Genomic DNA, 26,395 nt, shown 5'->3' on the forward strand with positions numbered 1-26,395 from the left:
CTGATAGGAAGCAACACTAAGGAAGGGGATATAATTAACTGAGAGCTATGTCAACTGTACTTCCTTTACATTTTTTTTACTTAGCATAATACCCTCCAGTGTAAATGGTAGGTATTCATCCTTTCTGATGGCTGAGTAATATTCCATTGTATATATGAACCACATCTTCTTTATCCATTCGTCTGTTGAAGGACATCTCGGCTCCTTCCACAGTTTGGCTATTGTGGACATTGCTGCTATGAACATTGGGGGTACAGGTGTTCCTTCTTTTCACTACATCTGTATCTCACATAATAAAGGCTGTATATGGGGGCTCCTGCGTGGCTCAGTCGGTTGAGCGTCTGCCTTCAGCTCAGGTCAAGTTCCTAGGGTCCTGGGATCAAGCCCTGCATAGGGCTCCCTGCTCAGTGGGGAGTCTGCATCTCCCACTCCCTCTGCCTCTCCCCCTGCTCCTGCTCTCTCTCGCGCTCCCTCTCTCTCAAATAAAATAAATAAAGGCCATATATGAAAAACCCACAGCTAACATCATACTTAATTGGGAAAAACAGAGAGATTTTTCACTAAGGTCAGGAACAAGACAAGGATGTCTACTCACCACTTTTATTCAACATGGTACTGGAAGTCCTAGCCACAGCAATCAGACAACAAAAGAAATAAAAGGCATCCAATCAGTAAGGAAAAAGTAAAACTTTCACTACTCACAGATGACATGATACTCAATGGAGAGAACCTGAAACACTCCACCAAAAAACTACTAGAACTGATCAATGAATTCATTAAAGTGGCAGGATACAAAATCAACATACAGAAATCTGTTGCATTTCTATGTACTAATAATGAAGCACCAGAAAGAAATTAAGAAAGCAATCCCATTAACAATTGCACTGAAAGTAGTAAAGTACCTAGGAATAAACTTAACCAAAGAGGTGCAAGAACTATACTCTGAAAACTATAAAACACTGATGAAAGAAATTGAAGATGACACCAAGAAGTGAAAAGACATTCCATGCTCATGGATTGGAAGAACAAATATTGTTAAAATATCTATACTACCGAAAGCAATCTACATATTTAATGCAATTCCTATCAAAATACCAATAGCATTTTTCACAGAACTAAAACAAAAAATCCTAAAATTTGTATGGAACCAAAAAAGACCCCAAATAGCTAAAGCAATCTTGAAAAGGAAAGACAAAATTGGAGGTCTCACAATACCAGACTTCAGGTTATACTACAAAGCTGTAATAATTTCTTTTAAGTAGGCCTGACACCCAGTGTGGAGCCCAGTGTAGGACTTGAATTCACAACCCTGAGATCAAGAACTGAGCTTACATCAAGAGTCAGAAGCTTAACCAACTGAGCCACCCAGGCACCCCATGAACTGTAGTAATTAAAACAGTATGGTACTGGAACAAAGGTAGACACATAGATCAATAGAACAGAATAGAAAACCCAGAAATAAAGCCACAATTAAATATGGTCTATTAATCTTCAGAAAGGAGGCAAGAATATGGAATGGGAAAAAGACAGTCTTCTCAACAAATGGTGCTGGGAAAACTGGACAGCTACATGCAAATGAATGAAACTGAACCATTTCCTTACTCACATACATACACTTCCTTCCATACATGAAAATAAATTCAAAATGGATTAAATACCTAAAAGTGAGACCTGAAGCCATAAAAATTCTAGAAGAAAGCACAGGCAGTAATTTCTCTAATATCAGCCATAGCAACATTTTTCTAGATATGTCTCCTGTGGCAAGGAAAATAAAAGCAAAAGTAAACCATTGGGACTACATCAAAATAAAAAGTTTCTGTACAGCAAAGAAAACAATCAACAAAACTAAAAGGCACCCTTATGAAAAGGGATAAGATATTTGCAAAGGACATAGGCAATAAAGGGAGAGTATCCAGATAATATGAAGAACTAGCAATAGTCAATATCCAAAAAAATAAATAATCCAATTGAAAAATGGTCAGAAGACATGAACAGATATTTCTCCAAAGAAGACATCTGGATGGTCAACAGACACATGAAAAGATACTCACCCTCACTCATCATCAGGGAAATGCAAATCAAAACTACAATCCATATTACCTCATACTTGTCAGAATGTCAGAATGCCTAAAATCAAAAACACAAGAAACAGCAAGTGTTGGTGAGGATGTGGGAATACAAACTGGTGCAGCCACTGTGGAAAACAGTATGGAGGTTCCTCAAAAAGTTAAAAACAGAACTACCCTATGATCCAGTAATGGCACTACTGGGTGTTTACCCAAAGAATAGAAAAACATTAATTCAAAGGAACACATGCACTACTATGTTTATAGCAGCATTATTTACAATAGGCAAATTATGGAAGCAGCCCAGTGTCCATTGATAGACGAATGGATAAAGAAGTGGCGCATATATATATATATATATATATATATATATATATATATATATATATATATAAAATAGTGGCATATATAATATATAGGTTATATTATATATATGATATATAGGTTATATTATACATATGATATATAGGTTATTAATATGTAAAAATATTCAAGTATAAAAAAGAATGAAATCTTACATTTGCAATAACATGGATGGGGCTAGATAGCATCATGCTAAGTGAAATAAGTCAGTCAGAGAAAGACAAATACCCATATGATTTCCCTCATATATGGAATTTAAAAAACAAAGCAAATGAGCAAAGGGGAAAAAAAAAGAGAGGCAAACCAAGAAAAAGACTCTCTTTTTCTTTTTAAAGATTTTCTTTATTTGACAGAGACACAGCAAGAGAGGGAACACAAGCAAGGGGAGTGGGAGAGGGAGAAGCAGGCTTCCCGTGGAGCAGGGAGCCCGATGCGGGGCTCGATCCCAGGACCCTGGGATCATGACCTGAGCCGAAGGCTGACGCTTAATGACTGAGCCACCTAGGCACCCCAAGAAACGGACTCTTAACTATAGAGAACAATCTGATGGTTACAAGAAAGGAGGTGGGCCATGGGGGATGGATGAAATAGTGATGGGGATTAAAGAGTACACTTATCATGATGAGCATTGAGTAATGTATAGAATGATTGAATCACTATATTGTATACCTGAAACTAATAGAACACTGAATGTTAACTGTACTGGAATTAAAATAAAATCTTAATATAAAAAACTGACAAAAGCAATTCATTAAAAATTAAATTTAAAAATTAAAAAAGCGATCAGGAGGATAGATTTATTAAAGAGGCAAAGTTTGGGGGTGTCTAGGTGGCTCAGTCAGCTAAGCAACTGACTCTTGATTTTGGCTCAGGTCATGATCTCAGGGTTGTGGGATTGAGCCCCAGGTCGGGCTCCTCACTCAGCAGGGAGTCTGTCCCTCTCCCTCTGCTCCTCCCTCTGCTCCTCCCCTGCTCATGTGCTCTCTCTCTCTCAAATAAATAAATAAGAAATCTTAAAAAAAAAAAAAAAGAGGGAATGCCCATTTTATCTTGATTTGAAAATTGTCTTTTTTTGTCAACTAATCTCAGAAACATGGAAAAATATTGAATCAGTCAACCTAAATATGAAATCATGTGACCTTAGAGGAAAACAGACAGAGACAGACAAAACCAAGCAAACAAAAATACTGCGTATGAAGGCATGACAGAAACCCTATGTTAATGACTGAATGCATTGAAACAGGATGGCTTAATTCTCTCCCTAATAACCAGATGCTGACCTCGCATAAAGCTAATATTACTGTCCATTATTACAGGATTAGTATGTAGCAAAATATAGAGATGTAGTAATAATCTGTTGCTTATTTGTAGTAGTGAAATACACAACTAAATTTCTAGTTGTCTTAGGTAGAAGCTTGAGTTCTTATACAAGACTAATGTTTAGGTGAAAATGATGAGGTTACTAAAGTAACAATAATCCTTAAATTTATTTTGATTGCAATAACATAATATGTTTCATGAATATAATTTAGAGGTGACTATAATCATACATGTTTACAATATAGAGCAGCTGATTCCTAATATAGCGTAAGAAAATGAACTTGTACATGTAAGATTAACTTTGTACAACTTTATATAATGCACATATCATTTTTTTTAATAATTCACTCCAGTTGTTCTTTAATAATCTACATAGAGCACATGTGTCTCTAGCATAACTGTTCTGAGTTCCTTTTGAGGATATCACACTGACCAGCTCAGTGCCCTCCAGCCTGTGAATATTAGGATTACAATATGATTTTAAAAAGCAAATTTAATGACAAACAGGAGACTGTTTAATCTTGTAGGGATACCTCTTGGTTCCCTTTCTGTGATGAGGTGAAGAGTTGAGAAGCTAAATAATTAATTTGGGGCCTGGTAGTCCAGAAATACAATGTGAAATCTGGACTCCAAGCCATGTAAGTATGGGCTGTATAGCTGACAGTTTTGTTCCCTGATTGCCATTTATGACTCCAAGATCCAAGACTCCAGGCCATCACAGAGTAGCCCATATCCCAGAACAAATGTCATCTCCAGTGATGACTCAATACAGTGGATCTCTGCTTTCTTAGCTTGTATGTGTGCTAAGTTGAGAGAGGATTTTCTGAACTTTCAGTTGAGAGAGGATTTTCTGAACATCTCTTCCAACATATTGTAGAAAAGACAATCCCTAAATGTATTTTTTAAAGATTTTATTTATTTATTTATTTGAGAGAGAGGGAGAGAGAGAGCATGAGTGGAGGGATGGGCAGAGGGAGAGGGATAGAGAGAATCCAAGCAGACTCCCAGCTGAGCATGGACAGGGACCTGGATGCGGGGCTTGATCTCACAACCCTGAGATCATGACCTGAGCCGAAATCAAGAGTTGGATGTTTAACTGGCTGAGTTACCTAGGTGCCCCCCCCTAAATATTTTTAAACAACTTTTATCTAATTGTTAATTAGTACAGTTGATTTTATTGACGTAAGTATAAGATTTGATAATTATCTCTTATGAACTCTTACTTTTGAGCAACAAACATAGTTACATCTCCAAGGAAAAGGTCTTTAGAAATTCTTAAAATTATTAATGATATTTATTTGTGACCAAAGAAAGGGGTGGGGTGAACTTGAATAGTTGACTGTCTTACCTTTGTCCAAAGAGTTGACAGAAGTACAAAAGAGAAAGGCAGTGACAAGGATCATTTATTAAATTATTAGTCATTTAAGGGGCACCTGGGTGGCTCAGTTAGTTGTTAAGCGTTAGCCTTCGGCTCAGGTCATGATCCCAGGGTCCTAGGATCAAGTCCCACATCGGGCTCCTTGCTCAGCAGGGAGCCTGCTTTTCCCTCTCCCACTACCCCTGCTTGTGTTCCCTCTCTCGCTGTCTCTCTCTCTCTCTCTCTCTGTCAAATAAATAAATAAAATCTTTAAAAAAAATTATTAGTCATTTAAACGTATGAGCAAAAGTTGGGCTGAGATAATTTAATATGTCGATCATAGCATGTTGGCCTAAAATGTTCACTAAATATTAAACAACAAGAATATTTTTACACCTAAAATTAATGCAATGTTATATGTCCATTATATCTCAGGTAAAAAATTAAAAATTAAAAAAAAATTAAAGAATATTTTCATATAGCATTTACTTACACTATCAAGGCTTTAGATGGTACAGAATATTACATGGACATGGTTCAGTGCCCTCACCAGGATGCTTTAGCTATTTATTCCACATTACAAAACCAAATATTGAGAGTCCCATGTTTAAGGTGGTTTCTTGTCATTTTAGTAAATTTAGTCTCTACCCTGAACGTTCATGATAGAGTAGTCTGAAATTCTCTTATTATCCACGACCCTTTATAATATAGTAGCTCCCGAAAATAGGTAGCAGTGATCAATTGTGATGTAGCCAACAATTACCTTGTATTTTTTCAATAGCAGCTGAACGTGGTCTTTTACTTGCTGAAAATTGATGGTATTCATTCAGTTCAACACAATTGCAAATTACAGCTAAGCTTCATTTCTACAAATTTGCAGTTCGGAAGTTCTTTCACTAGAATGAAATCTGTTCTGACACTGGCACAAGAAAGCCTCGTCCAAACAATTGCAAACAAGTTTTAGTCAGCTTTGCTAAGACTTTAAATTTTTTTCCCCATAAACTTCTGTTCAATGTCAAAACAAAATGTTTACTGCGTGCACAATAAGGTTCTTATGTTAGGCCTGTCTTTAAACAAGATAGAAATTGTTTTTTATATTTAGCATTTGGCTACTCTCTGAAATTATACACAATCCAGAAAGATGTATACTATCAGTTGCTATTTTTAAAATACAAATGAAGTTCAAAATTTGATTTCTAATACTGTATGTGATGAGAAGCACTGCCTGTCACGTGTATTTTCAGAGTGTGATGTTGAGCAAAAATAGTGCTATTTAAATTTGCATTTTTCATTTAAAACGTGGGCATTATATTCATGCTAGCCACCACATTGCAATGGTAAAATTGCATATCTTTAACTTTGCTGTTTCTTATTTTACTGTTATTGTGTTGCAAAGGAATACATTTAGAAGTCAAATATGACTTGGGCCTCCAATTATATCATTCTCTGGTTGTGTGACCTTGACTTCACTGAATGTCAGGTTTCTTATATGTAAAATATTGATAGTGTTTAATCTTTCAGGGAGCTCATGGGCATTAAATGGGAATATATGGAAAGTGCTCATCTAGTAGGTGCTCAATGTGTAGCAACTTACTTAATATACTAACTCCCATTTTTAAAAAATCCCTAATACAATATGGATTTACAGGGGGCTTTGCAGTTTCTTTAATCCCCACTCTGTCCTAGTTTGTCTCAATGAAAATGACAGAAACTCAGCTGAAACCGAATTTGGTTCTTACTGGCTTGTTCCCATCACCATTGTGGACTGGGGCATAGTTGTGGAGGCATGAAAACCAATCGGATTCCACTGGTCTTCAAATATTGGTTGCTATAAAGCATTTTTCTTGCTTTTTTAGATGAAAGAGATGTTTTGCAAAACCGGGCCTTGGGCCATTGTGGAGGGAATGAATTGGGTTTGCTTGCATCCTTTCATGCTCCTTTGGGCACTCCTCTTTGCTTTTACCATCTCTGCTTTCCCATGCCACCTGCGCTCTGATGTTTCATGACAGCTTTGCCATCTGTGTGGCTTTACCCTTCAGGGCTTGTGAGCACTAAACTTCTTCTTCCTGCCCCTGTCCCCAAAATCAAAATAAGTATTCTAGGGGCGCCTGGGTGGCTCAGTCAGTTAAGCGTCTGCCTTCGGCTCAGGTCATGATCCCGGGGTCCTGGGATCGAGCCCCCCATGGGGCTTCCTGCTCAGTGAGGAGCCTGCTTCTCCTTCTCCCTCTGCCTCTCCCCCAGCTTGTGCTCTCTCTGGCAAATAAATAAATAAAATCTTTTAAAAAAATAATTCATGGGGCACCTGGGTGGCTCAGTCGTTAAGCATCTGCCTTTGGCTCAGGTCATGATCCCAAGGTCCTGGGATCAAGCCCCGCATCGGGCTCCCTGCTCCGTGGGAAGCCTGCTTCTCCCTCTCCCACTCCCCCTGCTTGTGCTCTCTCTTGCTGTCTCTCTCTGTCAAATTAAAACAAAAATCTTTAAAAAAAAAAAAAAGTATTCTAGTCTAAAGTGCCACTCAGATGATTGGTTACAGAAAAAGTTCTTTCATATTACTAGATCAGTGAGTGACGGCATATACTGTATTTTCTGCCTTGACGTTAGATAATGTGTCCTCTGACTGCCAGGCCAGCATTGGCCTCCAGACCAACATCTGGCATTCAGCAGCAGGTATCTGGGCAGTATTGAGTAGAAGAATCAATACATTTCAAAACTAAGATTGTTTCTAAAATATTTCAGAAATTACTTGGTAGTGAAATAATAGGAGTGCAGTTAAAATATGAGAACAACGATTTATAAACTTGGAGAAAAATGTAAATTTGGTAACTGCATCTACTCCATTAAGGTGAAGGAAGACACTCTTGCATCTCCAGTGTTTGCCATGAGGCCCACATTTAATTGATACAACACTCACTTATAATTCTTGATTATGTGTCAGAAACATAGTTCTTCCTAGGAGTGCAAGGCAGGCTCTAGATGCTCTATTGAATATAAATTCAGGTTGCTCTTTATATTTGAATTTTGAACTGCTAAGATATGTATGTGTATATATATATATATATATATATATAACATTGTTACTGAAAGGAAATCTTTCTCTTATTGTGTGTGTGTGTGTGTGTGTGTGAGAGAGAGAGAGAGAGTGAGTTTGTATGTGTGTGTGTTTGTGTGTGTGTGTGTCCTACTTTACCAAAGAATTTGTGTATTTTGTGAGGAGTTATTTACAGTAGAAGGAAAATATGGTTTGGCAGTTCATTGGCTTTGCTCATGTAAGACTTTTGCTTAAGTGGGGCGCTTGGGTCAGTCAGTCGGTTAAGCCGCTGCCTTTGGCTCAGGTCCTGGGATCGAGCCCCACATCGGGCTCCCTGCTCAGCAGGAGTCTGCTTCTCCCTCTGACCCTCCCCCATCTTGTGCTCTCTCTCTCACTCTCTCTCTCTTTCAAATAAGTGAATAAAATCTTTTTTAAAAAAGGCTTTTGCTTAAGAATCTCAGATACATGGATTTATTATAAATAATTCATACATTTTTATGAAAATTTTTAAATTCTAATCACCCTTCAAAGATGCTTTCCTAATATGTGAGGAATTAAGCATAACCAGTTGAGATTAGTAGGGTTAGAAGATCATTCAGAAATCATGAAACTAGAGGCGTCTGGGTGGCTCAGTCGATAAAGCATCTGACTCTTGATTTCAGTTCAAGTCATGATCTCAGGGTCTTGAGATCAAGCCGTGCATCAGGCTCTGTGCTGGGCATGGAGCCTGCTTAAGATTGTTTCTGTCTCTCTCTTCCTCAGCCCTGCCCCTCTTAAAAAAAAAAAAACACTGAAACTAAAACTTCTTTTTTTTTTTTGGCATTTTTTCTTAACATGGAACTTCAAGAAATTTTACAAATACTTGTGAACATTTGCCTCTTATCACTCAGCATTTCTTTTTTATTTTTATTTATTTATTTTTTTATTCTTATGTTAATCCCATACATTACATCATTAGTTTTAGATGAAGTGTTCCATGATTCATTGTTTGTGCATAACACCCAGTGCTCCATGCAGAATGTGCCCTCCTCAATACCCACCACCAGGCTAACCCATCCTCCCACCCCCCTCCCCTCTAGAACCCTCAGTTTGTTTTTCAGAGTCCATCGTCTCTCATGGTTCGTCTACCCCTCCGATTTCCCCCGCTTCATTCTTCCCCTCCTGCTACCTTCTTCTTCTTCTTTTTTTTTTTTCTTCACATATATTGCATTATTTGTTTCAGAGGTACAGATCTGAGATTCAACAGTCTTGCACAATTCACAGCGCTTACCAGAGCACATACCCTCCCCAGTGTCTATCACCCAGTCACCCCATCCCTCCCACCCCACCCCCCACTCCAGCAGCCCTCAGTTTGTTTCCTGCAATTAAGAATTCCTCATATCAGTGTCACTCAGGATTTCTATAAAAAACAATCTTTCCCATTTTATTGCTCAGATGGAGCCTAAGGATGCTTTTTTAATACTAAAATTCCTTTTTCATGCAGAAATTACTCATAGAAATAAGTTTAAAGTAAAATTAACAAAATGAGGGCACCTGGGTGGCTCAGTCATTAGGCGAATACCTTTGGCTCAGGTCATGATCCCAGGGTCCTGGGATCGAGCCCCGCATCGGGCTCCCTGCTCTGCGGGGAGCCTGCTTCTCCCTCTCCTGCTCCCCCTGCTTGTGCGCTCTCTCTCTCTCACTTTCTCTCTCTGTCAAATAAATAAAATCTTAAAAAATAAATAAATAAATAAATAAAGGCTTTACATGGAGGCTTAAGAAACCACTTTAACAGTGTGGTGAATCCAAACAAATGAGCAAACAGTTGCATTTGATATCAGTGAAACATACATGAATTTGAGGAACTGAGAGATGTAAATGAATAGAAGTGATAGGTAAATGAGAGATAGATTTATAATGAAGACTTTAATATGCTTTATTAATTATCCTGCATTAATTATCTCATATATGATATTGCCTACTGCTGGAAAGATATCCATAATTGGATGTGAACTTCACTTACACATCCTGCTTATACATTATACTCAATTTGGGGTGACAGTTCTCAGATCCTGTTGTTATCCTGCTCAGCAGTGGTGAGTATAGTATCTGAAATACCAAGTGTGCTTTTTAAACAGTTTTATTGTGGTATAATTGTCATATAATAAGCTATGCATATTTAAAGTATACAATTTGAGAAGTTTTAGCACATGCATACAACCATGAATCCATTGTCACAAATCAGATACCGAATATATGTCACCCCAAAATGTTTCCTTGTGTCTATTTTTAATTCTTTGTCCTCCCCTCCCCTCATGCCACAAACCACCCTTGCCTTACGCAATCATTTATTTGGGTATTTTTTGTCACTTTATGTGCATTTGATAGCACTATATATAAATGAAATCATATAGTATATACCCTTTGAGGGGTTGTTTTCTTATGCAACAAAACTATTTTAAGATCTACCCATTTAGTGCATATATCCATAGTTTATTCCTTGTATTGTAGTAGTAGTCCGTGGAATGGATATACCACAATTTGTTCATCTATTTACCTGTTGATGGGCATTTGGGATTTTCCATTTTTTGGTAATTACAAATAAAGCTGATATGAATATTCATATATAAATGTTTGCATGGGCATATACTTTCATTCATCTTGGGTAAATCACTTATATGTGGGATGACTGGATAATACGGTAGTTGAATTTATAATGTTTAAAGAAATACCTGCCAACAGTTTCTCAAAGAGGTTGTTCCTTTTTCCATTTTCACCTGCACTGCATAAAAGTTCCAGTTTTTCTATATCCTTGACTGTACTTAGTAACTGAGTTCGCCATTTCCATTTTATCCATTTTAACCTGTGTGTAGTACAATTACAGGGTGGTTTTAATCTACATTTCTGTAATGAATAATAATGTTGAGCATCTTTTCTTGTGCTTCTTTGTAATCCATGTGTCGTCTTCTGAAATGCTTTTTCAGATCTTTTGCCCGTCCCTCCCCCTACATTCAGTTGTTTGTTTTCTTATTACTGAATTTTTAATGTGTTTTTAAAATTTATTCTGGTTACGTTTTTTATCAGATACATGCTTTAAATTTTTTTTTCTTCCAGTCTGTGGTTTTCATTTTAATTTTCTTAATAGTGTCTATTGAGTAGCAGAAGTTTTTTTTCCAGCATTATTGACAAATAAAAACTGTGTATATTTAAGATGCACAGTGTGACAATTTGATATATGTATACATTGTGAAAGATTATACAGATTTTTGATTTTGATGAAATGCAATATATCACTTTTTTTAAAAAGATTTTATTTATTTATTTATTTATTAGAGAGTGAGTGAGAGAGAAACAGCATGAGAGGGGAGAGGGCCAGAGGGAGAAGCAGGCTCCCCGCCGAGCCAGGAGCCCGATGCGGGACTCGATCCCAGGACCCTGGGATCATGACCTGAGCTGAAGGCAGTCGCCCAACCAACTGAGCCACCCAGGCGCCCGTATCACTTTTTTCTTACATGAATCAGGAAGAAACATGCAGTTTTAATGGCAACCTAGATTATTACTGCTTTAACATATTGCCCCAGTAATGAAAGCATAGGTTCTTCCTAAGCTAAAACATAATCGGCCATCCTCTACAACAGAAATCTGAATCCTGTAGATTTTATTAATCCTTTCCTGTTGTCTGTAGTGTCTTCTGTTATACACATTTCAAAAATGTGTTTTAGAAAGAACAAATAGTATAATACCACAAACAAATGGAGCCTAAAGGACTACAGTTGGGGGCTAGACTACTATATATTTTATCATAAAAATTAAGAGCTTAAAAGGAATAGAAGACAAGAGCTATATTATACACAAAATAAAAGCAGATGTGGCCAGAACACTGGATTTCTTTAATTAGCCACCAGATTTTGTTTTTCCACCTTGCCTTTTCATCCCCTAAAGAGGGAAAATAAAACAAAAGAACATGAGTTAGAAATGTGGTTAAAATGAGGTAGGAAAAAGATAAAGAGAGAAGGAAGAGGGTTAATAGAGATATCCTTTGGCTTCCATCTTTAGTCTTGCTACTGATACTTTAGGGTAGTGTATTAGAGAAACAAGACAATTAAAATTTATTCAATCACATGTAGTATAATGTACATAGAGCAGATATTTATGAAAACACTTCTTGACAGAACTAATGTACCTCCAAGAAATTCTCAAGGTGATAAAAGCCCAGCCATACGGAAATTTTCCTTAACCACAGTATTCCTCATTAGTGATAGGGAGTGGTGAAGCATGAAGCCAGTGGAGGGAGGAGGATGGGTGTGGGGGGACCAAGTGCAAAAGGGCAAAGACCTTGCCAGGTTTAACTGTTGCCATGGAAACTTGCTTCGGGAAGTTTTCTAAGGGGTGAAATAGTTTAGATAATCAGTGAGCAGTATCTGAAACCTATTGCTTTAGGTCAAAATAAATGTTTTGTAAGTATGTGAGTTATTTTGCTGTTTTTCCAGTCAAAAGCCCTTTTATTCTGTGGTATATTTGGTGATATTTAGACATAATGTACCATTTTCCACATTCCATGTCAGGTAAATGTATATGCCTTTGTCACTTACCATGTGACCTGGAGTGAGTTACCCAACCTTCTGTACAGCCCAGGTTGCTCAGCTTTAAAATGAGTCTAATGCGGAATTAACTTTTATGTTTATTAAAGGGGTTCAATAGATAATGAATAGGAGGCATTCATCATATGCCTAACACAGAGTAAACATTCAATAAATGGTTTTACATTATTTTCAAAAGATTAACCATTGATATAAAATTGCATTGCTCAGGCTTTAACTTGAATCTGATATCGACATTTTACAAGATAGCATAAAATTAGAGAAAAACAATGCCTAATGGAAAACAAAGTTTGTTTTTACTGTTAGAAATGCATTTTGAAAAAAATCAAACATGTAGACTGTTTAGCAGAGAAAAAAAATCCATTTGTCAAAATAAAAGCTTGAGCTATTGAAAATATAATAGCTGTAATTGCAATTCCTATTAGATTTTTTTGGTAACATTCATTTCAGACAAATTGAAAGTCTCCATTAAGTCAGTGGTGCTGTATCTTAGAGAGTTGCTTTGTACACCACTATTATTTCTGTTGTACCTAGAGTTTTTCCAAAACAGTCTTAATAGTTTTCCTATCACTCTGATAAACTGAAGCACCAACAAGCCACCTTTTATTTACTTTTGTTCCCCTTTGGATTCGTTGGCCTTAGCCCGAACAGAAGGAAGCAAAGTAATCACACGTACATAGTGTGGAAAAATATTATCAACTTTTGAAACACATATTTTCATAATCATTATTTACTGCATTTGGTTCAAAGGTTCATTGCCAATAGTCAGTTGCTGAGTCTAACGTTATTCTTTGTAATAAGCTTATAAGAATTTGACTGCTTGTCTCTTCTACCATAGCTAATTCATAACCAAAAATAAAGATGCATTTTAAAAAATGTAATTGTTTAGAAATAAAATAAAATTAAATTGCCAAGAAAAAGGTTTTTTGCTGGGAAAAAATTGAGTCTAAATTCGTGGCATAATTCTAAGATATGTTGTTTTATTTATTTTTTTAAACTTTTTTTTTTAAAGATTTTATTTATTTATTTGACAGAGAGAGAGAGAGAGCGCAAGCAGGGGGAGTGGTAGGCAGAGGGAGAGAGAGAAGCAGGCTCCCCGCTGAGCAGGGAGCCCGATGTGGGGCTTGATCCCAGGATCCTGGGATCATGACCTGAGCCTAAGGCAGTCACTTAACCAGCTGAGCCACCCAGGCACCCTAAGATACATTGTTTTAAAGTATTCTTTCAATTAAAGCATAAGCTACTAAATAGACCTATATAATTCCATCATTCACTTCATTTATTTCTAATTTTTGAGATAAATACTTAATTTCTCATGCTGGTGTATAGTATATGGTCTTGTTATACTCATGTAGGGCTTTTGAATTGTTTTATAAATGATTGTTCAATTTCTTTTTGTTAAGGGACAATAAAACTGTAATAATGTTTAGATGGATATGTTTGAGGAAGAAAAAAATATGCTGAGTATATAAATAGGCTGAAATGAAAAAGAATGGAGAATGTGTGCTTTTAGTTCTTGAGAGTATTTTCATAGTATTTGAAATATTGATTAGGTTTCCTTATTATTCAGTGCAAACATATTATTTAACATAATGTAGGTTTATCCAAATAATGGTTTTATCTAACTGAATTGTTTTTCTTAAAAGTTTCCTTTTCAAATTGTTCACTACTAGTGTATAGAAATGTAACTACTTTTGTTTGTTGATTTTGTATCCTGCATATTTACTGGATACATTTATTAGGTCTAACATTTTTTTGTGTGTGCAGTCATTAAGGTTTTCTCTATATGAGATTGTGTCATCTGCAAACATAATTTTACTTCTTCCTTTCCAATCTGGATACCTTTACTACTTTTTCTTGCATAATTGCTCTGGCTAAAAATTCTAGTTGAATAGAAGTGGCTACACCAGCCATCCTTCTCTTGTTTCTGATCTTAGAGGAAAGATTTTAGTCTTTTACCATTCAATATAATACTAGCTGTGGTTTATATGCAATATAATACTAGCTGTGGTTTTCATATGTGGCTATTTGAGGAAGTCCTATCCCTAATTTATTTCTATCATGAAAGGATGTTGAATTTTGCCAAATACTTTTTATCCACCAATCGAGATGATTGTGTTTTTTTTTTTTTCATTCTGTTAATGTGGTATATTACACTGATTGATTTGTGTATATTGAACCACCCTTCATTCATTCATCCACTCATTTATTCTTGGAATGAATCCCACTTGATCATGGTATATAATCTTTTTAATATGCTGCTGAATTTGATTTGCTAGTATTTTTTTGAAAAGTTTTATATCAATGTTCATCAGGGATATTGGATTTTAGTTTTCTTTTCTTGTCCTGTCTTTGTCTGCTTTAGTATCAGGGCATTGCTGGCCTCCTAGAATGAGTTAGGATGTTGTCCCTCCTCTTCAATTTTTAAGTGTTTGGGGAAAAAAAATTAATTCTTTAAATACTTGATAGAATTCAACAGTGAAGACATCTTATCCTGGGTTTTTCTTTGTAGGAAGCGTTTTGATTACTGACTCCATGTCCTTACTAGTTTTATATCTATTCAGCTTATCTTTTATTTATGAACAGTTTTAGTAGATTGTGTATTTCTAGGAAATTGACCATTTCATCTAAGTTACCCAATTTGGGGGGCATGTAATTGTTCATAGTATTCTTTTATAATGCTTTTTATTCTGGTGAAAACAATGTAATATCCCCACTTTATTTCTGATTTTATTAATTTGACTCTTCATTCCTTTTTTCTTAATTACTTTAAAGGTCTGTCAATTATGTTGACCTTTTCAAAGAACAAATATTTTTATTTTCTCTATTGTTTTCCTCTTCTCTGTTTTATTTACCTACACTTTGATCTTTATTGTTTCCTTCCTTCTGCTCGTTTTGGGTTTAGTTTGCTCTTCTTTTTCTAGTTCCATATCAATGTGCAGTTAGGTTGTTGGTTTTATTATTTATTTATTTAAAGTTTTTTGTGGGGCTTGAACTCACAACCCTGAGATCAAGACCCGAACTGAAATCAAGAGTCAGACACTTAACCTACTGAGCCAACAGGTGCCACAGGTTGTTGATTTTAGATTATTCTTTTTAATGTATGTTTTTGCTACTATGAATTGCCCTCTTAGTGCTATACTCACTGCATCATACCAGTTTTGTATACTGTGTTTTCCCTTTCAAACATCTGATATTTTCTCATTTCCATTGTGATTTCTTCTTTGAAATATTGGCTAAGTGTTTGTTGTTTAGTCTCCAAATTTGTGAATTTCCACCCTTTTTCCCATTATTGATTTGTGCTTTCATTCTATTATGATGAGAAAAGATGCTTTGTATAATTTAAATCTTTTTAAATTTATTAAGATATGCTTTGTGGCCTCACATGTGATCTGTCCTGGACTGTGTTCCATGTTGATTTAAGAAGAATGTGTATTCTGCTATTGTTGGGTGGAATGTTCTGTATAATCCAATTAGGTCTAGTGGTTTTAAAGTGGTGTTCACATTCTCTATTTCTTTATTGGTCTTCTGTCTAGTTGTTCTGTCCATTAATGAAAATGAGGTATTGAAGGTTCCAACTCTTATTGTAGACTTGTTTATTTCTCCTTCCAGTTCTGTCAGTTTTTGTTTCAAATATTATTGGCCTCTGTTTTTAGGTGTGTATATATCTATAATTTTTATATAATCTTGCTGAATTGAATTTTGTATTTGATATTTGTATATATTGCAAAGTAATCATCATGTAAGTCTAGTTAACATCTGTCACTATACATAGTTACAAAATTCTTTTTTCTTGTGATGAAAACTTAAGATCTACTCTCTTAGCAACTTTTAAATATGTAATACAGTATTATCAACTGTAATTGCCATGCTGTACATTACACCCTCCACCTCTGGCAACTACCAGTCTATTCTCTGTATCTATGAGCTTAAGAGTTTTTGTTTTTGTTTTAGTGAATTGAGCTTTATCAATGTATAGTGTCCTTATCTGTCTCATATATATATATACACACACCCATATATACATATATACACACACACACATATATATATATAAAAATTGGCAAAAGATCTAAAGAGGCACCTCACCAAAGAAAACATTCTGATAGCAAATAAGTGTATAGAAAGATGTTCAACATCATGTCTCTAGGGAACTGCTAATTAAAACAAGATACCACTACCTGCTAATTAGGATGGCTAAATTTAAAAGTCCTGACATCACCAAGTGCTGACAAAGATGTGGAACAATAGGAACTTCCATTCATTGATGGTGGGAATGCAAAATTATAGAATGCCACAGCCATTTTGAAAGACAGTTTGGCAGTATCTGACAAGACTAAACATACTCATAACATGATATAGTAATAATACATCTTCATATTTACCCGAATGAGTTGAAAATTTATGTCCATCCAAAAATCTGCTCATGAATGTTTATAACAGCTTTATTCATAGGTGCCAAAATATGGAGGTAATTATGATGTCCTGTAATAGGTGAATGGATAAACGGTAGTAAATCCATACAATGGAACATTTTCAGTGATAAAAACAAATGGGCCTGTGGTGCCTGAGTGGTGCAGTTGGTTAAGTGTCCAACTCTTGATTTCAGCTCAGGTCTCACGGTCATGGGATCAAGCCCCGCTTTGGGCTCTAACGCTCAGCACAGAGTCTGCTTGAGATTCTCTCTCCCTCTCCCTCTGCCCCTCACCTCTCTCTCTCTCTCTCAGATAAATAAATAAATCTTTTTAAAAAATGGCCTACCAAGCCACAAAAAACATGAAGGAAGTTTAAATGTATATTGCTAAGTAAAAGAAGTCAATCTAAAAAGATCACATGCTGTATGATTCCAACTATATGACATTCTGGAAGAGGTAAAAGATCAGTGATAGCCAGTTCTTTAGAGGTTGGGTGGAAGGGATGAATGAATGGGACACAGAAGATTTTTAGGGCAGTGAAACTATTCTGCATGATAGAGTAATGGCAGATACATGGAATTACATATTTGCCAAAGACATAGAATGTACAACAGAAAAAGTTAGCTAAAATGTAAGCGATGGAATTTAGTTAGTAATGGCGTATCGTTATTGGCTTATCAATTGCAAGTAATGTATTACAATAATGCAAAATGCTTGTAATACCTGAAACAGGAGGGGATATGTAGGAACTTTGTACTTTACATCATTTTTTTGTAAACCTAAAACTGTTCAAAAAATTAAATTTATTAATTAAGTAAAAAATAGTAGGAACTTTGAAGCAGAATGCATGTTTTCATATTCTACCTGTATTTTTATGAGCTGATTGACCTTGGGCAAGTTACTGAACTTTCTTGTGTCAGTTTCCCTTCTTTAAAATGGAAATAATCCATCATACTCGATGGTGAAAAACTGAGAGCTTTTACGCTAAGGTCAGGAAGAACACAAGAATATCTACTGTCACTACTTTTATTCAATATAGTACTAGAAGTCCTAGCCACAGCAATCAGACAACATAAAGAAATAAAAGGCATACAAATTGGTAAAGAAGTAAAACTCTCACTATTTGCAGATGACGTGATACTCTATATAGAAAACCCTAAAGCCTCCACCGAAAAACTACTAGAACTGATAAATGCAATCAGTCAAGTTGCAAGATACAAAATCAACATAGAGAAATATGTTGCATTTCTATATACTAATAATGAAGCAGCAGAAAGAGAAATTAAGAAAACAATCTAATTTACAGTTGCACCAAAAACAATAATGACATATCCAATAAAGGGTTAGTATCCAAAATACATAAAGAATTAATAATAGTCAGTATCCCAAAAATAAATAATCCAATTGAAAAATGGGCAGAAGACATGAACAGATATTTCTCCAAAGAAGACATTCAGTTGGTCAACAGACCCATGAAAAGATACTCACCCTCACTCATCATCAGGGAAATGCAAATCAAAACTACAATCAGTATCCCTCATACCTGTCAGAATGCTTAAAATCTAAATGCAAGAAACAACAAGTATTGGCGAGGATGTGGAGAAAAAGGAACCCTCATGCACTATTGGTGGGAATGCAAACTGTTGCAGTCACTGTGGAAAACAGTATGGAGGTTCCTCAAAAAGCTAAATGTAATATAATATATTAATATATGTAAATCACCTAGAACAATGTCTATCGTATAGTAAGTCCTACATAAACATAAACTACAGTCCTTTAATCTTCAAAACAGCTAGCACCATTTTACAGACGAGGTAAATCACATTTTCAAGGCTAAATTAGTAGTGGCAGAACAAGTGTGTGAATTCAGCTTCTATCCAAAGCCTGTGTTCTTTGCACTATGTATCCTGTCCTTTTATAATGTGTTTGTAAACTCCTATGTAAAATAAGAAAGCCATGTTTATAATAGGATATGAAATTTAACCTGAAACTTAAGTGACTTTATATTTTAAAATAAAAAGATTAAAAACGATAAGATAGGAGTGACATCAGCAAGATGGCAATATAGGAGATCCAACACCTGTATCCCCATTCAGCAACAGTAACTTGAAAGCCATCCACAGCAAAAGTGCCTTTGTGGGAACTGTGGGATCCAGGTGGGAAATTATGAAACCCCGGTGGAATCCAAGACTGAGGAGGGCCATTTTGAAAAGGCAGGCTTGTGCCCCTGTGGTGGACGTGCCAACCAAGGTCCTGGCTATAGATCAAGAAATAGCCCTGTCCCTTCTGTGGACTCAATTATAGCCCCATTGGGCTTGAGTGCTGCCACCAGCACTTTATGAGAAGGAGCTAGCAGGACTCATTGCCATCCATGCCCTGTCTAACAAGCGCATGGAATTTAGTCCATCTGCGGACCCTGAAGTGGTCATGGCCCGGCTTCAACCCTTCTCAGCCATGATTCCTGCCCACCTAGCACCTTGGAGAAGACACACCTGTCTGTGCACCTGAGGCAGCCCCTCCAGTTTGGACCAACTGCGGATCCTCTCTAAGCCATAGTCTGGGAACAATCGTCTTGGGAGACGCACTTGTCCGTGCCCCAGAAGTAGGCCCATTGACCATGATCTGTCTTACATCTGGGAGCAGCCCCATAATCCAGTTTCAGCCCCTCACAGCTACAGTCTGGAAGCAGTCCTGCCTACCCAGGGACCCAGAGGGAGACAACGCCCATCCATGTTCTATGGTCAAGCCTGCCCACCTCAGTCTGACTGCAGATCCTGAAGCAGTCTGACCTGGTTCCAGCCCCTCTCAGCCATAGTCTGGGGCCAGTCCTGTCTACTCAGAGGTTGGTGAAGTGTTGGGAGCATTGCCAGAGACCCAGAGGGAGCCAGTGTAATACCACAGACACTTTGTAATATCCAGTGTCACCAGCTGCTACCAATGTCACCTCCATTTCATATTTGGGCAAACCAAGGCACATAGCTGGTGACGGACATCCCCAGTTGTGAACCCAGGTATCACACTGCTGGTTTTAATGAAAACTCAATTATCTCTTATACTTAAATATTAATGAACTCTCTATTAAATTGTTCTGTACCACCATCAGGTTTAAATGTGATGGTGAGGCCTAGAATTTATGTTTGTCTTTGTTTATTAGTTTCAAGCTAAAGCATCTTTAGTACCTAAAACTGACCTTTCATTTTAGAAAACCAATCCCTGGTTAATCTGGCATCTTTTACTTATGTGTTTTAGGTACAATTTCATTTTCTGTTAAACGCAGACGAGATGATGACTCTCAGGAAGACTCAGATCAAGATCAATGTCGAGCACCCTCCTTTGAAAAATCATTATCAGAACTATTCCAAAAGTTTGATGAAGAAGACTCAGGTAAATTTATGATTAAGGAAAGTTTCATGATCACTTTTCAATCATTCACTTTTAAATGAACAAATATTTTACATTCATAAGGTATATGCAAATGTGTGTTGCATATATCTGTAAGAATTTTATTGTATTATTTCAGGATTAACTTTATGTAGTTTACTTTCTGGATTTGTACAGCTTTTAACATTAATAGATTACTTCAGCTTGAAGGCTGTCTCTTTCATAAGTGAAAAACTTTATATATACTTGTTATTAAACAAAAAATTACAGTAAATTTCTGATAAAATGTTAATGAGTATGTAATTTTAACAAGGTAATATGCTTTTCTTCAGCGTAGGAGATGATAGCAGTCTTCCTCATATGCAGAAGAAAGTCAGTGCTATTTTTTTCCTTCCTGTATTATAAAGCTTTATTTGAATGTTGTTAAACATATCTTTTTAGTAGAAATTCAAAGGAAATTGAGATAATGGAGACTTGGAAGGCACAGGGTAGATTTCCTGGAAAATGGGTAACTGAGTTCTCTTATGGGTGAGTGGCAGGGACATCAGAGGGCATTAGAGAAGAGTGGGTCAACAGAAGCAAAGCTGTGGAGACAATGAGGTATATCAAAGAAGAAATCTTTATTGAATGACTTTGTGTTTAGTCAGGATTCTTCAGTAAAACAGACACTACCATAATATAATGTAATGTAAATAGATATATATAGAGAGAGAAACAGAGAAAGAGAGATGTTGAAAAATTTTTTAAAAGATTTTGTTTATTTGATAGAGTGTGTAAGAGCATAAGCAGGTGAAGGGCAGGCAGAGGGAGAGGGAGAAGCAGGCTCCCTGTTGAGCAGAGAGCCCCACATGGGCCTGATCCCAGGATCCTGGTATCATGACCTGAGCGAAAGGCAGGAGCTTAACCAACTGAGCCACCCAGGCTCCCCAAGATCTTGAAATTTTTAAAAAATGGCTGACATGATTGTGGGGACTGGCAAGTCCAAAATCTGTATGCCAAGCAAGCAGGGCAGAGAATTTGGTAAGAGTTGCTGTTGCAATCTTGGGTCCAAATTCCAGAAGCAGGCCAGGCAGGCTTCAAGCTCAGGCAGGGTTCTCTATCAGTCTTGAGTAAGAATTGCTTCTTCTTCAGGTAACGTCAGTATTTGCTCTTAGGGCCTCCAACTGATTGGAGGAGGTATGCCCACATTATGCAGGGCAATCTGCTTTACTCAAACTCCACTGGAAAAAACAAACAAACAAAAAAACACCTTCACAGCAAGGTCTGAGACTGGTGTTTAAGCAAACAACTAGACATAGTCCAGCCAAGTTGACACATAAAATTAACCATCACAGGGGTGCCTGGGTGGCTGTCATTAAGCGTCTGCCTTCAGCTCAGGTCATGATCCCAGGGTCCTGGGATCGAGCCCCACATCGGGCTCCCTGCTCTGCGGGGAGCCTGCTTCTCCCTCTCCCACTCCCCCTGCTTGTGTTCCCTCTCTCGCTGTGTCTCTCTCTGTCAAATAAATAAATAAAATCTTTAAAAAAAAAAAATTAACCATCACAGAATACATGGATTAAGAGTGATTATTTAGGCACTATTCAAAATGGTTTGGAAAGGGAAGAGCAGTTGGGGCCAGCTAGGCAGGCCACTGGCACAGCGAACTGGCTTTGAAGTGAAGAGAACAATGTATTTTATGGTGGCGATGGGGATAGAGACGTACCATTAAAGATAGAAAACATTTCAGAGATTAGCATTAGATGACTCGCTCTCTTTTTTTAAGATTTTATTTATTTGTTTGACAGAGAGAGACACAGCGAGAGAGGGAACACAAGCAGGGGGAGTGGGAGAGGGAGAAGCAGGCTTCCTGCGGAGCAGGGAGCCTGATGTGGGGCTCGATCCCAGGACCCTAGGATCATGACCTAAGCCGAAGGCAGACACTTAACCGACTGAGCCACCCAGGCGCCCCCCCCCTTTTTTTTTAAAGATTTTGTTTATTTGAGAGAAAGAGCACAAGTGGGGAAGGAAGGGGCAGAGGGAGAGTGAGAAATAGACTCCCCGCTGAGCAGGGAGCCCTATGCAGGGCTCGATCCCAGGACCCTGAGATCATGACCTGAGCCAAAGGCAGGCGCTTAACCGACTGAGCCACCCCGATGACCCTAGATGATTTTCTTAAGAGAGGAGATGAAAGAGGATTGATTCTAAAATTGAACAAGGTTTGTTTGTATCTTGGTGAATAGAAAAATATTAAGATATTAATTTAGAAGTGTTGGGGCTTTGTTAAAATAACATTTGTTAAGTAGACCCCTGGGGTGTCAGATGGTGTGTCAAGGTTCAACAAAAGGCCACAAGGGAAAGTGAAAGAGTTTATTACTCACAGGTCCTGGAGGACTCATACTGCACTCCTCAAGGGGCCACATGGGGAGGTCAAGGCAGGGTGCAAAGAGAGAAGAAGGACCTGCGCACATGCCTTAATTAGGGTTCTCAGAATGCTTTGTGGTTCCTGGGCTGAGGCCAGATTGGTTAATTCAAACCAAAAAGAGTAGGATTTTGGTAAGCATCACGGGGGTCTCATCTAAGGGCCGCACAATGGGAAGGCCCTGGGAGACAGAGGAGAGTGCTTATCACAAGAATGGTTAGGGAGTCATATCAGAAATTCACATTTACTTGTGACTGTGTCGGCTGTTATCTAGTGTGTGTACTCTCCAGAGGGCTACTGTCAGTTCAAGGCCCATGCAGCCCACTTGGCCACACAAAATGGATGCGGAGACAGCAATATTATGGAGTAATTTAGTTGTTGAACTATCAACAAGAAGAAATAAAAAGTCTGGGAGATTATAATGTTTGGCACAGTTTTGTGCTTGCTGATTTTGATGTGACAGCAAGACATTTATGTAGCAATATCCAGTCATCAATTGAATATTTGGAGCTGAGACCAGAAAAAAAAACAAAAAACAGGTTGTAAAGTTTTAGGGTTTCTTTAATTGAAATCGTGCAGGTAAGTTCAAAGAGCAGATGACTGCTGTAGATGGATTATGCTAGGAGTGAAACTCCCATTGAAAACTAAGGCAGAACCATGAAGGAAAGCCAGGTAAAAGTGTTTGAAAGAAAATCAGAATATTATGGTATCATGTTAATGGAATAAAAAAGAGTGGGGATATCTAATAAGAAAATCTGCATGATGTGATGACATGTTGCAAGATAGATTAAGAGCTAGGAAAAAATGCATCTAATAATATTACAAGTATCCCCAGTTCTTCAAAGTTGTCTTCTTATATCAGACAGGATTAACCTTTCCATCTCCTATAATAACATGGAACTTTTTCTTACTGATTGCTCAGCAGTGTATCTCTTTTCAATTAGGGAAGTTTCAGTTAGGTAAAATGAGTAAGTTTTGGAGAACTAATTAATGTACAACATGATTATATTTAATAATACAGTAGGGTATACTTGAGATTTGCTTGGAAGGTAGATCTTAAATGTCTTCACCACCCCCACCAAAAATCAGTAATTATGTGAGATGATGGATGTGTTAATTAGCTTAATTGTAGTGATTATTTTATAATGCATACTATATCAAATCAAGTTGTACCTTAAATATATATAATTTTTAATAGTTATACCTCAACAAAGCTGGGACCAAAAAAGAAATGAAAACAATAGGATTTTTTTAACTTTTTCCAAATTGGAAAATTTGAAAAATATTAGTAACACCCAGTTTTGATGAAGGGCAAGTTGAAAGAGACAATTTTATGCATTGTAATGGGAATTTGAGAGCATTTACAATATGCTTAAAACTTTTTTTTTTTAGATTTTATTTTTAAGTAATCTGTATGCCCAATGTGGGGCTCGAATTTACACCTCCGAGATTACGAGTCACGTGCTCTACCAACTGAGCCAGCCTAGCACCCCTAAAACTTTTAAGATTTTTTTATCCCTATTGATCCAATGATTTCATTCTAAGAAATTAGTTTGAATAAAATAATCAGAGATATGCACACATTTTTCTGTAAGAATGTTCATTATGTGATCTATTATTTTGAATAATTGAAACTTAAATATTTTAGTTTTACAATTTTATTTAAAATAATTTTGAATATGTATTACGTGCACATAAATTTTTTCCCACTTTTTTGAAAAATAGTTGACATACAGCACTCTGTAAGTTTAAGGTATGCAGCATGATGGTTTCTTTACATATATTGTGAAAAGATTACCACAATCGGTCCTGCTGATATCTATCTTCTCATATTGATGCAGTGAAAAGAACGGGGAAAAAAGGAAATAAAATGTCCTGTGATAAGAACTCTTAGGATTTACACTCTTAACAACTGTCCTCTATATCATACAGCAGTGTTGGCTATACTCATCATGTTGTAATTACATTGTAGTTCTTATTTCTCTTATAACTGAAAGTTTGTATCTTTTCACGACTTTTCTCCCCTTCCACCTCCTTCCCATGCTCGACCTGTGATAACCACAAGTCTAATCTCTTTTTCTGAGGTTTTTTTTTTTTTTTTAAAGATACCACACTTAAGTGAGGTCATATAATGTTTTTCTTTCTCTTTCTGATTTATTTCACTTTAGCATAATGCCTTCAAGGTCTGTCCATATTGTAAATGGTAGGATTTCCTTGTTTTGTTTTTTTTTTTAATGGCTGAATAATATTCCATTCTATACATATATGTCACAAATTCTTTATCCATTCATCCTCGATGGACACTTAGGTTGTTTCCATATCTTAGCTATTATAAATAATGCTGTAATAACATGGGGTGCATACATCTTTTCCAAGTAAATGTTTTGGTTTTCTTCAGATAAATACCCAAATGTGGGTATGAAAGTTTTATTTTAAAATTTTTGAGGATTGTCCATACTGTTTTCCATAGTGGTATAACTGTACCTAACAAGAGTTCATCTCTCCAATGTCCAACACGCCAATAAAAAAAAAAAAAAACTGAGCATTTGCACTGAAAAAAGATAGGCTATTTATTTGTGTGGCACTACCCCGGAGAACAGGGAACTAGTGTTCAAAATCGTGAATTCTCTGATGGCTTGCAAGTGAGGGTTTTTAAGGGCAAAAATCAAGGGTAAAGGGTTTGGAATCGGGTTCTTTTGACTGGTCAGGGATTGGGTAAACTTCAAGACTAATTAACTGGTGCCAGGTCACCTGTCTCTTCAAGACTATGGTTGAGTGGTCATTTCCTTCACTGGTCCAGGTTTACAAAATATTGCAGCAATGTTTGTCAGTGATGCTGTCTTTATTAGCAAAAGCAGAGGCTATATACCTTAAGACTACGATGTCTGCACAGGCTGTTTCATTTCCTGTTCCCTTGGGCTACATTTTCATTATTATTTTTTTTTAACTTTATTTATTTATCTAAGTTTTCCCTACACCTGTCAGGGCCTTGAACTCACAACCCCAAGATCGATAGTCTCATGCTCCTCCAACTGAGCCGGCCAGGTACCCCTACATTTTCAATATCTTAAGCAAAGCATATTCTAACTTATTCCTGGTATTTTTCCCAATAGTCTTTAACTATGGGCTACATGCCTTTCTGCAGACTTAATTCTGTTGGCAGTTTCAGGGACTGCACCAATTTGTATTTGCCACCAACAAAGCACAAGGGTTACCTTTTCTACATATCCCACCAACACTTGCTGGTTTCTGTTCTTTTGATAGTAGCCATCCTAATGGGTGTGAGGTGATAGCTCATTGCGGTTTTTGATTTGCATTTTCCTAATGATTAGGGATAAAACTCAAGTTCTAATAGCAGATGTTGTCTGAAGGATAAAAATATGTTTACACACACACACATATAGATACATCAATTTTATATAATTTGTATACCCCAGTGTATTTATATATATGTGTGTGTATCTCTACATCTATGTCTTTATTGACA

At 36.8% G+C, this 26,395-nt stretch overlaps 1 protein-coding gene across 1 annotated transcript in view; it reads left to right on the top strand.

The window, feature by feature from the left end:
* Positions 1-26,395, top strand: part of CFAP47 (cilia and flagella associated protein 47) — a 495,620-nt gene that overhangs the window by 321,481 nt on the left and 147,744 nt on the right. The window contains exon 51 of the mRNA XM_045873173.1: positions 20,379-20,513. Coding sequence (XP_045729129.1) covers positions 20,379-20,513 — 135 coding nt within the window. The remainder of the gene's footprint in view (positions 1-20,378; positions 20,514-26,395) is intronic.

The sequence above is a fragment of the Mirounga angustirostris genome, unplaced genomic scaffold (genome assembly GCF_029215605.1).
Source record: "Mirounga angustirostris isolate CCGP_5_RB_7025 unplaced genomic scaffold, mMirAng1.0.hap1 SCAF_11, whole genome shotgun sequence".
Classification (NCBI taxonomy): Eukaryota; Metazoa; Chordata; class Mammalia; order Carnivora; family Phocidae; genus Mirounga; species Mirounga angustirostris.